Here is a 15,675-nt window from a genome sequence, read left to right on the forward strand (position 1 = left end):
AACAACTTAGACTAAATTGATAAAATGCTTCAGCAATCCACCCATTTCAGCAGCACAGGAACAGGCCATTCAGCCCAATGACTCTATACTGGTGTTTATGCTGTGTACAAACTTCCTCAAACCTTACATCAGCTAATCGTCTCAGCATACTCTTTGATCCTGGAGACAGCGTGGTGTAGTGGTGAAGTCATTGGACTTGGGATTACAAGAGCCAGGCTATTGCTCTGTGGACACAGGTTCAAATCCCGTGGCAGAATCTCCACTCACATTTTTTAAAAAAATTCAGAATTGAAAGGCTGTTTCAGCAGTGGTGAAAACATATCTATCACCAGCGTGTCATAAAACCTACCTGACTCACTAACATCCTTTAAGGAAGGAATTCCACCGTTGTTACCTGCATTTGGCAGCAGTAAGTCTGACTTTCTATTGCCCTCTGAAATGGCCTGGTAAGCCACTCAGTTCAAGGGAAGTTAGGGGATGGCAGCAAATATTGACCTAGCTAGTAATGCCCATATCCCATCAAAGAGCATTCCTTTCTTCTGTGGCTTCCCCCAACATCCATCTATGCTATTTGCCCCAAAATCCCCACGGCATTGCAACTTCAAACCACTTGCTCAAGGACATTCTGCTGAATTCTGACTACGATATACACAAATAAATCCAACTAAAACACCTAGTTTTAGACTTCCGTGCAAATAATAACATGCACTTTAGATTTGATTAGATTCCTTACAGTGTGGAAACAGGCCCTTCGGCCAAACAAGTCCACACCGCCCCTTGGAGCATCCCACCCAGACCCAACCCCATCCCCCTATAACCCACACACCCCTGAACACTACGGGCAATTTAGCACGGCCGATCCACCTAGCCTGCACATCTTTGGACTGTGGGAGGAAACCGGAGCACCCGGAGGGAACCCACGCAGACACGGGGAGAATGTGCAAACTCCACACAGACAGTCACCCGAGGGTGGAATTGAACCCAGGTCCCTGACGCTGTGAGCCTGCAGTGCTAACCACTGAGCCGCCGTGCCGCCCTTTATACCCTTACTATCAAACACTTTCCTAATCTTGGATATTTGTACCACCATCTCCCTTTCCACCTCCATCCCAATTAGATGGTAGTTATTCATGGGATAATAAAATGTGAGGCTGGATGAACACAGCAGGCCCAGCAGCATCTCAGGAGCACAAAAGCTGACGTTTTGGGCCTAGACCCTTCATCAGAGAGTGATGATCTCTGATGAAGGGTCTAGGCCCGAAACGTCAGCTTTTGTGCTCCTGAGATGCTGCTTGGCCTGCTGTGTTTATCCAGCCTCACATTTTATATTCTTGGATTCTCCAGCATCTGCAGTTCCCATTATCACTAATACAGTTATTCATGGGGTTATGAAGACTCCTTACCCTTCCCAGCGAAGGACAACACCTCACACTTATCAATATTGAAACACAATTGCTAATTACGCACCTATCCAACAGATTACTAAAGCCTCCTTTTAAGTTATTGTGGGCTTCCTCAGTATTTACTACAGTCTCTGCAATTTCAAGGTCCAAGTTGGTTGTACAAGTTACGAAATCCCAGCAGAATGCCAGATCCCACCTTTAGCCAGCCCAAGTAACTCTCCTTAACCCTCCTCTTTCTGTCACCATTGATCTGGACTCCACACTGTGTCAGCAGCTGTTAGGTTTTTCAAAGGCTTTTCAAAAACCTAAACTAATTTCACCTTCTGCAGTACATTGGTCTACTCTTCCTGGTATTCCTGCAAGGAAGGAAATGCAGTTGGTCAAATGTGACATTCCTTTCTTGAATGGGTGTTTGCTCTTCTTTATTATATTTTCATTGTTACAATTACACCTTTTGGAGAAAAGATTCACATATCTTTTGCAGCACCAATAGATAGCAAGGGTCTTTATCCTGGGCTGGGGGAGTTCAAAACTCAGGGGCATATTTTTATGGTGAGAGGAGAAAGATTTAAAAAGGACAGAGTGGTTCGTGTGTGAAATGAACTGCCAGAGAAAGTGATGGATGCAGGTACAGTTACACAAAGTTTAGAAGACATTTAGATCATTGTGTGAATAGGAAAGCTTTGGATGGATATGGGCCAGGAGCAGGCAGATGGGACTAATTTAGTTTGGGGACATGGTTGGCATGGTTTAGTTGAACTAAAGGGAATGTTTCTATACTATATGACTCTATGACCAATGTTTGTCAGTAACTCCATTACCATCCTCCTTATTAAAATATCTGCCTTCCTAAATCGAACACCAAACACTGGACAACTCCTTGCAAGCTCTTACAGCAGATACAACTCCAATATTTCTTGTAACCATTCTACACTTTTAAACAAATTCTAAATCTGTAAAAATTACTAATATTATTAATGGACTCTAGCCTCAACTAATGTAGCTCCCACTGTAACCTGCAAGCCTCCAAGTCTTTTTGATCTGTACACCCCTTGCTTGCTGTGATCGGCCTGTAACGCTCAAAAACAAAGTTTTTCAGTACACGGGGCAACAAAGTCAAAAATCAAATGAGGTTCACATTCACCATCCCAGATTCCCTTGTCTAAAACATCATGAATCTTTGCTTGCTGTTCATTGCCTCGTTTACTATTTGTGAATGGGATTCAATTGTTCATCAGTTTTTACTTTCATATTTAAAGCATTTCTCTCTCTTGCACCCTCACTTAGTCTTCCTCTGTTAAATACCATTTTTCTTAATCACCACTGGGCATGTTAATTTTGTTAGATTCCCTGATGAATACAGGGACAAAGAGCAGCTATTCAAAATTTCTGTTACTTTATAGGGAGCTTACTGCCTGTATCTTTAAAAATTTTATTTTTTTGGGGTGGGGTGGAGCTGGTGGGTGGGGGCTACTCCATCTTCCAGTAACCCCAGTGTGGAACAAAATTAAACCAGGAAGCATCCACACACAGCCTTGGCTGTGGTCAGGTACCAACTGGAATCGAGCGATGCCTTTCATGGTGAAATAGGCTCCTGACACTCACTTTATCGGACCACAATATGTAATGAAAGAAGTGCATTCATACAAGACCTTCTGTTACGTCAGGATATCCCAAACCATGAAGTGTAGTCACTCTTGTAATGCAGGAATCAGAGCAGCCAATTTACACAGACCAGTCTCAGGGTGAGCTGGTGGGTGGTGGGCTGAGAGAGTGCGGACCCCAACAAGAAGCCCAGCCCCACCCTCCACTGCAGAGCCACGAGTACAAAAGCACAAACACAAGACATCGACCTCACACCCCGACTCCCCATACCTCGATAATGTGCAAAGTACAGCCGGAGATGTCTCCCCGAGTGCAAAATCTTTTCTTGGAACAGGTCAATTTTGTTCAGGAATAAGATCTAAAGGAGAAAGAGCAATTTATAATCAAAAAAGGTGAATAAACAAATCTTTGTATTTTAATGACATTAGTTGAGTCCTCTCGGCTTTCACATCCCGTGCTCAATTTGTGAAGGTGCTTTCATTTCTTGAAATTTTACCCTTCAAGTAAAAGGTTAAGCCAGAGGGCCATGAGACTGCTCCCTCATTAGAGAGAGACAGAGCTGGTAGCAGTTTAACTGAGGGCCACAGCACCTCAGGTGAGGGGAGAGGTTGAGAAGGAGGGACCTGCATGGTAGCCTCAGCCAGGGCGGGAACCGAACCTACGTTGTTGGGGTATCATTACCACTGACCAGCCATCCAGCCAACAGAACAAACAGTGCCTGAAATTTTCCCCTGACCAGCTCAAAAAAATCATTTAACGTGAGAAAAAAACATGGACATCAGTGGGGAGAATGCCCCTCATTTTTGAGGGGAGAATCTTCGCTAATGATGTAATTAAAAGCAAACAGAAGGTAGAACATCAGGAGAATCCAGTCCGATCCAAACAGCAGCAATGAATAATCTCTCATTAGGAAAGAGAAACAGTTGATTAAATGATTCCATTAAGCAGACAGTAACAGTAAGCAAGATTGTCAAGCAGAACTGAATTGACCATTTGTCATCAGTCATTAGCCACGTTCTAATTACAAATGGCAGACACAATTAGTTATAAACGGAACTGGATTAATTTGAGGTCACAGGTGAACAGACTCTAAATACTTTGCTGATTGACAGGCAGCTAAATAATATCCTACCGAGGGGAAAGGCTTTTCTGCGAGAACTGTGTCTTTCGAAGATAAATGAGAGATTGCTTTCCCCCACTTCCTTCTTGCTGGGATGTGGAGTTTTATTCATTTACAGCCAACCCTGAGAGGTAACATGCTCTCCCTTTCTCAAATCAACACCTTTTCTCCATTTCACAATATTGTGGTGGCCAAAGGGTCCTCCTCATTTAAGACCTGACCCAGCGGCCCCATCCCCGCCAAAAACAAAATACCTGACCACACCCAGGCCTCCACACAAAAAAAATCCTCTTCCTTACAAACCTATCCCCCCTCCTACAAGCCCCACAGGTCCCCTTCTACACATATGGGAGAATCTGGCAGTGATAATGTGTCACTGCATTAGTAGCGTGAGAGATGCAGGCTTAATAATACCTTGGGACCTAAGGCATAACCTTAGTGATGCAGATATAGCTCCACTACCCTGGAGATGCTGTAGTGCTCATGTCCCACTACAGCAGCTGTAAACATCTGTAATTCAGTCTCAGGAAGGGGGTGGTAAAAATACCAGTGAATGTTGTTTCTTTAAAAACCACACTTGCTTATTTATGTCCTTAGGGAAGGAAACATGCCATCCTTACCTAGTATGGCCTACTCGTGACTCCAGACCCACAATGACATGCTTAACTCTTAACTGCCCTTTGAAACAGCCAAACAAGCCACTCAGTTTAAGGCTAATTTAGAGATGGGCAACAATTCTGGCCTTGCCAGCGATGCCATGAATGAATAAAGTTTAAAAAAAATTAAACTGGTAACCAATTAAGCCAGCTACACCCACCTCAGACCTTGATCACACATTTTTGTTTATTCGTCATTCATTTTTCCACTGATATCAACATACCATGGAGGTATTCCTGAAGAATATGTTGTTGCAGATGGAAGAAAACAGTCTCAAACTCTCCTGCAAGCGGTTCTGGGGGAATAAAAAAAAAGAAAGAGAGAGTGAGGACTGGTGTATAAACCAGAAGCATTGAGCCTTCACAGCTGGACCGGCCACCTCAAACTTTCATTTGGCTTCCTCCGAAATGGCAGAGGGATGGGGTTTCAGAGGGAGCCATTGAAACTTCAGTTTAAACTGAGAAAGTTCTCAAACTACAGCTAGACCAATCTGAAGGCTGTCAATAGATAGCTTTTCCTTAACTCAAGCATTCCTTGTAACTCTGTCTCAAAGTCTCCCACCGCTGCTCCAAGAAAATAACAATTCACACAATCCCGTGTGAATTTTAGGTCACAGAAAAGAACGCTTGCAGCACTTACTAGCTATTTGGCAGAGTCTACCTTCTGTTTCCAATGTATAGTTAAAAGGGAAGGGCGGCCTCTTGCAATGCAGTGGTAATGTCCCTACCTATGAACTAGGAGGTCAATTCAAGTCCCACCTGCTCTGGACTGTGCACTGACACCTGAGCAGGTTGATTAGAAACTAGCTATCATCTAAAAAGGGAAACATATGTGGTCCCTGAATGATTTAATGGACTGAAGCATGTCAAGGCAGCTCCAGACTCTCTCATGTGCATCCTGTGCCTGGTTTCCTGGCTCTGGATAACTAACATACAGAAAGTGCTATTCTTTGTAGCTACTCCAGCTCCAGAAGAATGAAACTCCGAGCTGCTGCTGGCATCGCTGTGACACTCCCTTACACTTGTCACCAACCCACAAGTGTTCTGGGGAAGCTGGCAGGAAGTGATGGCTGACCACCAGGAAGCCAAGAGGAAACAGGCTGAAAATGCAGGAGTCACACATGGATCTCTCCCTCTCTCACTCCCTCCAACCAATATCAGTTAGGAAATGCTGAGGAAAGTGATGGTACACGTCAGGAATGCAGCTGGCCGCAGCATCACAGTTGGCTCAGCTGTCTGGGGTACCAAAAATGACTGGAAGAGCTGTAAGAGATTCAATAGTTAGAGAGCACGAGCCTCGGGCTGAACATGGAACACGTCTCACAGATGCACCCTTAGACCAATGAACACTGCTGCCACTGCCCACGCTAAGCGTGGGAACCTACCGGGCTTTCTCAGTTCAGTGTTGGAAAGGAAAAGCAGGATTAACCAAAGAACTTGTTGTGGTTAACGAGGTTTTGTTTATTGCAAATACACTGCAGATGCTGAGAATCTGCAACAAAAACAGAACTTGCTGGAGAAACGCAGCATTGGTGGAGATAGAAATGGAGTTAACATTGCGAGTCTGGCCTGACTGTTCTTTCTAGTTGATTGAGTCCTCCTCGATACTGAGGGATAACAGGCAATGTTAGGCCTTATTCCTTCAAGTCTGTCACCATGTTCTGGCCACACATGAGTCACAATGATGCTAATCCAGCAGGTGCTGATAAGAATACACTGATCAGGAGCATATTAGGCCATTCGACCCTTTGAGTTGGTCACCCATTCGTTATGATCATGGCTGATCAAACGCGTCATAGCCCCTTCCTGCTTTAACGTTTGATCCTGTTAGCCCCGAACGCTATATCTGACTCCTTTTCGAAAACATACAATGTTCTGGCCTTGATTGCTTTCTGTGGTCATGAATTCCACAGGCTCGCCACTCTGTGGGCAGAGACATTTCTCCCCATCTCTGTCCTGTGTCCCTGGGTGGTGATCCCTGGTTCTGGAAATCCCCCTCCCCAGTAATCAGGATCATCCTTCATGTGTTAACACTGTCTAGTACTGTTAGACTGACTATGATACTCCTCCACGTTAACCCTTTCAAAAGCCATCTATAACAAACAGACAGTACCTCGAAGCCAACATTGCCCAATGCTGGAAGCGGGTGGTGTAGGAGAAAGGAGCAGCCAACAATGCCCCGAATAAGTGACCATTGATACTCACTTCTGGGGTGGCACGGTGGCACAGTGTTTAGCACTGCTACCTCACAGTGCCAGGGACCTGGGTTCGATTCCAGCCTCGGGCGACTGTCTGTTTGGAGTTTGCACATTCTCCCGGTGTCTGCGTGGGTTTCCTCTGGATGCTCCGGTTTCCTCCCACAGTCCAAAGATGTGCAGGCTAGGTGGATTGGCTATGCTCGGGGATGCCTAGATTAGAGGGATGGGTTTGGGCGGGATGCTTTGAGGTTCGGTGTGGACTTATTGGACCAAAAAGGGCCTGCTTCTACACTGTAGGGATTCTACGATGCAGATGCTCACACACTGGCCCACAACTGCCTGCTCAGTACTAGTACACATCTGTCTCCAAATGCTTTACAAGTTCAGAAAATGAACATTTACAACATGTCAAAAGGTGCCAACTGTACACTGACCTGGTTGATGCAATGGGTTAGGAGTTAATTGAAAAACTAATTTCCCTGTTAGTTACTTCTAAAGCCAGAGACAGTGTTTCAGGAAGTGAAGCCAAGCATATGGAATCCTCAGAGAAGTGTTTGGGGAGGGGTGGTGGTGGTGGAGGAATAGGAGGAGGGGGAGAAGGGGGGAGCGGGAGGGAGTTGGGTGCACACACATACACACACACACACACACACAGGTAGTGTTGGAGCTCATTATCATTTCTCAGATCATCCAACAATCTGATAAAATGCTGGGTGTTTTCTGAGTGTCAGGAATGAGTTCAAAGCCAGCACATTCATCAGGGTCCAGTGGTTCCAGGTTCAAGTCCAGCAGCAAAGGCCTGAGCACAGAACTGATGTTGACACTGCAGTGCTGTACCGAGAGTGCTGCACTGTTGGGAGGTACTCTCTCCAGTGAATGCAATAGATTCAATTTAAGGAAAGGTGGGGGGGGGGGGGGGGGTCTTCTCCCACCTTTCAGACAAGATCTATCCTTCAATGTCATTAAAAGCAATTAGTACAGTGCTGTTAATAAAATGTGAGGCTGGATGAACACAGCAGGCCAAGCAGCATCTCAGGAGCACAAAAGCTGACGTTTCGGGCCTAGACCCTTCATCAGAGAGCTCTCTGATGAAGGGTCTAGGCCCGAAATGTCAGCTTTTGTGCTCCTGAGATGCTGCTTGGCCTGCTGTGTTCATCCAGCCTCACATTTTATTATCTTGGAATCTCCAGCATCTGCAGTTCCCATTATCTCTAGTACAGTGCTGTTTTTTGGTGCTGGTTGTGTGCAAATTGGCTGTTATTCCTCCGACAATACCATTGTGACTAGACTTGAAAAATGTTCTTAATTAGTTGTACAGTACTTTGCAATGCCCTGAGGCCAAGAAAAACATCACCAATAAGAAGTACTTCCTTCTCCAGCGTGTAGACAGAGGCTTGAATAACTGGTACCCACAATCCAAAAATAAAAAAGGTACAATCAAATATTTATTTTTAAAATTTGCCTAATTAAACTTGGGGGGAAATACAGATTTATTCCCAGTTTCAGAGAGCTTTCTCATCACAACACTGTCCTTTCAATGTGTAGGATAAGATGACATGTTTAATCAATAGGTCTATTGATTAAAGCATAAGTTGGCAGAACTAAAATAAAACAAACTGGAAATGACATCACCGACACAGGAAATGACGTCACCAACCCAAGGAAACCTAACCAGATAAATAGAAAGTGGGACATAACACCAGCGCTTCGTCGGAGGCTCACTGATGATGTTACCTAGAATGGTGATGAAACGTCTGAAAACTAACCTTCCAGCTCAGCGAACAAACTCACATCCAGAACCTCAACCTGAGCTACAAATCTTCTCAAAACTCGCTAGAACTAAAATAAGTTGTTTCCAGATGACCTAGCTCTAACATGATAACAAGGCTCAGAACTAGCTACAGGGCACTAAGCTGACAGCTGAGCGACTCCAGTATAACTCAAAATCCCTGCTCAGAATCTCTGGTAACCCATGAAGAATGCAACAACTTTATGAGAGCCTGGCCGCTGCGTCCTGGTGGGATGATGTTCCTTCTGATCCTGTGGTAAAACTCAGCCGAGGAATCTGTGCGTCCTCCTTTTCCAAATGTTCCTTTATCCTGACTGTATCATCACCAGGAGAAGCAGCAAGTAGAAAGCCAGAAATGTTTGGAGGCTGAATTCTAGAACTTGGGACTCGGGCAGCTACAGGCACCATTAATGGTGAAATGGTGCATAAAAAACACCCAAAATCTGTAACTAGGAGGAGACCAGAACTGGAAGAGGGTTGTGGAGCTGGATGAGACAATAGTGACAGAGAGGGACTGCCAGCCCATGGAGGCATCAGGAAACACAGATGGGAATTCTAAACAGCGTCTGGCATAGGCTTCCAGTCAGTCAGTGAGCATAGGGGTGATGTGACCAGAAGATGATGGGAATTTCCTCCAAGACCCCAGCATTAATGGTGGCTTTAACTCTGTAAATCACATTTCATTTTAAAAGTTAAATTCCGTTGAAAGGCATTACAATTGCATCAGCCTGCGAGCCACACTTTATCTACATCCATCATCTACCAGCGGCTGAATAACAGACTAAGATATTCCAGCTGATTTGCTCTTCACCATATTTAACACGGGCTTACAGCTTTTAACTAGAGTTCTTGTGTCTCACAGGTGGTGTCCCCACCTGTGAGACACAAGTCCTCAGTTCAAATCAAATCTCAACTGCCCGAGGTGTGCACTAACATCTCTGACCAGGTTAATTGGAAAATATCTGTAAAGAACTGTTGTTGGGGAGCGCGGTGGCGTTTGTAATATCTACAGCTTTAAATGTGTAATTGCAAGCAGCAATTATCAGCTGGTACAACACTAGCCTCTCGGTCTTCCAGACACAAATACACGATTAAATGCAACTGCCATTTTAGACATTACTTCACAATGCATTACAAGTCAGGCATATAACAAGAGACCAAGTTTCACAATAAATCCCCAATAGCTGTTTAACGCCTGAACTGAGATCCAACAGAGTCTCTAGTCATTTTGACTCAGGCTTGGGATGTCTGTCCAAGTACATTCAATTTACACTGCAGGGTCTCCTGCCTAATAGAAATTAAACATTAAACATGAATTTAACATAAAGACGTAAGAAATATGATAGGCAGATGCCAGCAGCCCTTTGAGCCTACTCTGTCATTCAATCAGACTGTAGCTGATCATCTGATTCAACGCCTTTCTCCTGCACTAACCCCAAGATGCTGCTTGGCCTGTTTGTGTTCATCCAGCTCCACATTTTGTTATCCCTCATCCCTTTGTGTTTTTGATATGTACAAATCTAACCAGCCAAAGATTTCCAAAGATTTATCTCCTTCTGAGTGAAGAAATGACTCCCCATCTCAGTCCCAAATGGCCTGTAAAAAATAAGAACTGTTGACGCTGTAAATCAGGAAAAAAAAATAGAAGTTGCTGGAAAAGCTCAGCAGGGTCTGGCAGCATCTGTGAAGGAAAAATCAAACTTAATGTTTCGGGTCCGGTGTCTGGTTCCGAGGAAGGGTCACCAGACCTGAAATGTTAACCCTGTTTTTACCTTCACAGATGCTGCCAGACCTGAGCTTTTCCAACAACTTTTTTTTTCCCCCCCAAATGGCCTGTCCCTTTTTCAGAGACCGTGCCCCTGATTCTACAGGCCTTCCTTCCCTTTACTGAGGGGAAACATCTGTCCTGCTTTTACGCAGTCGATCTCAGAGTATTGTGAATGTTTAATTGAGATCACCTCTCATTTCTTCAGTTTATTTAACCTTTTCTCATCCACCCATCCATTCCAGGAATCAGTTTAGATACTGCTGGGACCAATGCCCAAGAGAATCATCAGAATTGTGTTTCAGTAATTATGGTCTTTTGTCTCATTTCCTTTGAGCATGTTTAGTAGTTAGAGCATTTGAAGGGTTTCTGTGGTAGAGTGGTAGTGTATATAGCTCTCGCCTGCCTCTGAGATGCGCAATAACATTTCTGAACCAGGCTGTTTGGAAAATTATCTAAAAGCATTCAAGGGGAATGAAAAAGTTATTTGATTGGATGAAGATCACAAAATGGGTCCTGCAGGAATGCACTTGGCCAAATTCTGAACGCCGATGTTGTGAAAGATATTAAACACAAAGCACTGCAGATACTGAAAATCTGAAATAAACAAGGGGCTGAAGAAACCCGGCAGATCGAGCAGCATTTAGGAGGAGAGAAACGTCTCACAGCCACTAAGTCACACCGGGCTCGAAAGGCTGTTGCATGAGACATTTAATACCACAAAGGATTAACTGATAGCATAAATGATAACATTTCGGGCTGAAACATCAGCTTTCCTGCTCCTAAGATGCTGCTGTGTTCATCCAGCTCCGTACCTTGTTATCATGGACTGTTAAGGTACTCGTGGTAAATTGGTAGTGTTCTTGCCTCTATATCTGGAAGCCTGGGTTCAAGTCCTGCCTGTTCCAGAGGTGCATAATAACATCTCTGAACCAGGTTGATTAGAAAAGGCAGGAAATTGCTAAATAGGAGCTAACCCTTACATTCTAGTTTGGACCTAGATTCAGTGCTAGATCTATGTACAGACATGCCTATATTCTTACGCACAGCCTAAAGTCTTACAAAGGGTGCTTATCTAACCTCCAATCTGATGCAATGAGCTATTTAGTACAATGTAATAAATCTATTCAGCTACAAGATTGAGCCTGTTTTCTGCTGATGCCTTTGTATATACGTATTGCCAAGGAGGAGGATTAATGGCAGGGATTTGCCCGAGACATCGCGGATGGTTCTGAAGCTGACAATAACAGCTATCGCGCTCGACAGAGCTGATACCCAAAATTAATCCCTGCCGGCAGCAGTGGGGATTTTGAAGGATAGACACCAGGATTTTCTACCAGTGAGAGATTCCACATCCCCACACCGGGAACGTTGGAGTGTGGGACAAATCAGAGTCTCGGTGCCTTCCAGCTCAGCTGAAAGACATGTCACTTGACTGGCACTGTTGCTTAGTCCTTGGGTCCCTGGAGATGTTGAAACAATGACTGCTTCTGAACTCAGCAATTAGCAAATCTAGTCCCCTGCCTAAACAGTCATTTCCATAATTTCTCTCAATTGCCTTCCGTTTCTCTCCGAGCCCAGCCGCTCAATCTTAACTGACAATACATTTATCATCTCTATTCATTATGTTTCCAAATAAAAATCACTAGAGAGCCAGCAGCTCCTCACAACATGTGCATGAGTTTGTGTTTCAGGGGAATAGAAGTTCTTAAGAGCGAAAGGAAAAATGCACATTTATATAGTATTGTTGACAATGATTTATGGCCAGTTAAATGGCAGTGGAGCTGGTGCTGCTACAGCTGTAATGTAGAGAGAAGTGAAACCAATCCATGACAACAAGATCCCACAAGCAGTAATACCATGTGACCTGCCCTTGAGGTTATTTGAATGACCATTGGTCAGAATAAATCACACCACTCAATCTCAGTAGCCTCAGGAAGCCAAAGTCATGGCTTCAGCTAATCTTCTAGTACAGCCAAACCCTCCGCACCAGGCGACAGCTTCACCTAATCTTCTAGGATAGCCAAACCCTCCGCACCAGGCAATATCTTCAGCTAATCTTCTCGGATAACCAAACCGTCCACACCAGGTAACATGTTCAGCCAATCTTCTAGGATAGCCAAACCCTCCGCACCAGGCGACAGCTTCACCTAATCTTCTAGGATAGCCAAACCCTCTGTACAAGGCAACATCTTCAGCCAATCTTCTAGGATAGCCAAACCGTCCGCATCAGGCAACATCTTCAGCACACAGGCCTGAACTGTATCCTTCCTCCACACTGGAAACTTCACGTTGCTAATTGGAAATCTCAAACAAAACTGACTGCTCCTGGCGTCTCCACAGTCAGCTTTCCTATCGCTGGTGACTCACTATGGAGTCTGGACATCAGCAAGCCACAAACATGCAACCTACTCACCCAGGGCTTTCCGTCAGTGAGATGAGGGCACTGCTGGCTGGGTAAGCATTTATTTTCCATTCACAGATGCCCACTTGAAGGTGATGCTGAGCTGCCTTCTTAAACCAATGTGGTGGAAGAGGTTTTTTTTTAAAACTTAGTCAGTTCCTTCAACCTGGTAGATAAATCCTTCAGGAATTGGCACTGCCAAGCTACTCTTTGTTGGACTCTTGTGCATTGAAGTCATGCCCCTACCCAGAACAGATTTCACACTCATGTTCCCTTCAACATGGGGGAGAACAGACATAGCACCTGGACAGGGTGGTCTGCTGTACACAGCCATCAGCAGGTTTCCTTGCCCACGTCTGACTTGATGCCATGAGATTTCACAGGGGTCAGAGGTCAACGTTGCGGGCTCCAAGGGCAACTCTCCCCCAACTGGTGCAGCCAATCCTGTTCCAATCTGATAGCTATACGGCTACTGTCCAGTAGGGGGTGCTGGATGGAATGATACTGGCCATCACAGGCTCTTCCTTTGACCCGGTTGAGGAGTCTAGAACGGGGGGGCGGGCACAATTTTAAAAATATGGGGTGGGGCTGCCATTTAGGAGCGAGATGAAGAGAAATCATTTTACTCAGAAATGCTTTGAATTCTCCACCTCGGGGAGCTGTGGAAGCTCATATTCAAAGTAGGTGACTGATAAATTTTTGATTATCAATGGCATTAAAGGCTCATGGGGATAGAATGGGTCAAAGACTAATGTTGGATTAGCCATGACTGTGTTGAATCAGGCACTGAAAGGCCTACCCCGTTCCTATGGTATTTTAGTGACAAAGGGAAGCAGATCAATTGTCAGCCAGGATTTACAGCACAGAAAGGCCATTCAGTCCAACCTGTTCATACTTGTGTTTATGCTTCACTCAAGCCTATTCCGTTCTGTTACTTTCACCCTCACATCCTTGACTAGCTTCCTGTTAAATGAATCAATATCAGTCCCTTCAGCTACTCCTTGTGAGCGTGGTGTCACATTCTTCCCACTCTCTGGTGGTGAAGAGTATTCAGAATTCATAGCATTTTTCGCAGAATCCCTACAGTGTGGAAACAGGCCCTTTGGCCCAACAAGTCCATACCGACCCTCATAACCCACTTAATCACCCATCCCTGGGCACCATGGGCTATTTAGCATGCCCAATCTGTCTAACCTGCACAACTTTGGACTGTGGGAGGAAACCCACACAGACATGGGGAGAATGTGCAAACCCCAGAGTCGCCCGAGGGTGGAATCGAACCTATGTGGCAGCAGGGCTAACCACTGAGCCACCGTGCTGCTCAATGGGGATTCCGAGTTGGATTTCTCAGGGACTATCTTACCCTACAAGAGGCAACACAGTATCCACTCGATTAAAACCTTTCAGCATTTTCGATATCTCTATTAGGTCACCCCTCAGGCTTTTCATTTGTCTGCAGAAAACAGACTCAGCCTATCAATTTTTCCCCTGAAATGTTTACCCAGTCATTCCTAATGTTACTCTCCATACCCCCCTCATTACAACAAGGCAAGCAGGATTAGAAACAAAAAACAGCTCAGAGGAAGGGGTCACCAGACCCGAAACGTTAACTCTGATTCTTTTTCTTCGCAGACACTGCCAGACCCACTGAGGTCTTCCAGCAACTTCTGTTCTTGTTCCTGATTTACGGAGTCTGCAGTTCTTTTGGTTTTTAAACAGAATTAGACGCTAATCCATAACAATAATGGGGGTGGGGGGGGTGCGGTTTATACATACAAGTGACTCCCACCTGAACAGTCTCAGGGTTTTTTTGGGGGGCTGGGGAAGAACGTGGGAAGCTTTAACAGATCACATTAATCACCAACCCCCCCCCCCCCCCCCCCCCCCCCATCAGCAGCTTCCTCACTGTTTGTGGTTCATCTCAGCAACCCCTGCTCTCTGTCAGACAAAGAATCTCTGCCCAATTCTCTTGTCAAGCCTGTAATATATAATTATGGATGGCTCACGATTCCCTTTGAATGCAGCTGACAGCTTAGTGCACTCCAGTTCAGTTGAGCTGGCAGGTTTCACATTTCTCTATTGACGGCTCATCACCTGGGCCTTACTGCTGCCAGCCCGCAACTGCCCTTCAGCTGCTTTTGTTCTCTCTTTCCCTTCTCTCCAGTCAGCCCGCTCTCCCAGGGAAGCTGGCTTTGCTGGGAATCAGTCGCACCACATTAGAAAATCTCACACAGGCACCTTCCAGACACATGCACAGAGGGCGAGGGAGAGAGGGACAGAGAGAGAGACACACACACACAGAGGGGGACAGAGAGGGGGGGACAGAGAGAGGGGGGGGGGAAAACAGAGAGGGGGGGGGAAAACAGAGAGGGGGGGGGAAAACAGAGAGGGGGGGGGACAGAGAGGGGGGGGGACAGAGAGGGGGGGGGGACAGAGAGGGGGGGGACAGAGAGGGGGGGGGACAGAGAGGGGGGGGGACAGAGAGGGGGGGGGACAGAGAGGGGGGGGGACAGAGAGGGGGGGCACAGAGAGGGGGGCACAGAGAGGGGGGCACAGAGAGGGGGGCACAGAGAGAGGGGCACAGAGAGAGGGGCACAGACACAGAGAGGGAGACAGCACGAGAGAACGAAAGGGTACAGAGAGAAAAAGAAGTGAAAGTGAAACGAAAAAGAAAGAAAGAAAGAAAGAAAGAGGGAGGACAAGAGAGAGTAGAGAGGAGCAGGGAGGCAGAGGTG

The 15,675-nt window shown here is 45.6% G+C and overlaps 1 protein-coding gene across 3 annotated transcripts in view; it reads right to left on the reverse strand.

Moving 5' to 3' along the window:
- The window catches only part of gnav1 (guanine nucleotide binding protein (G protein) alpha v1), a 118,160-nt gene that overhangs the window by 6,837 nt on the left and 95,648 nt on the right, over positions 1-15,675 (reverse strand). For all 3 annotated transcript variants that reach the window (XM_048555595.2, XM_048555594.1, XM_048555596.2), the window contains exons 7-8: positions 5,009-5,080; positions 3,279-3,366 (exon numbers count right to left, since the gene is read on the reverse strand). In XM_048555595.2, the coding sequence (XP_048411552.1) occupies positions 3,279-3,366; positions 5,009-5,080 (160 nt within the window). The remainder of the gene's footprint in view (positions 1-3,278; positions 3,367-5,008; positions 5,081-15,675) is intronic.

Source organism: Stegostoma tigrinum, chromosome 22 (assembly GCF_030684315.1).
Source record: "Stegostoma tigrinum isolate sSteTig4 chromosome 22, sSteTig4.hap1, whole genome shotgun sequence".
Classification (NCBI taxonomy): domain Eukaryota; kingdom Metazoa; phylum Chordata; class Chondrichthyes; order Orectolobiformes; family Stegostomatidae; genus Stegostoma; species Stegostoma tigrinum.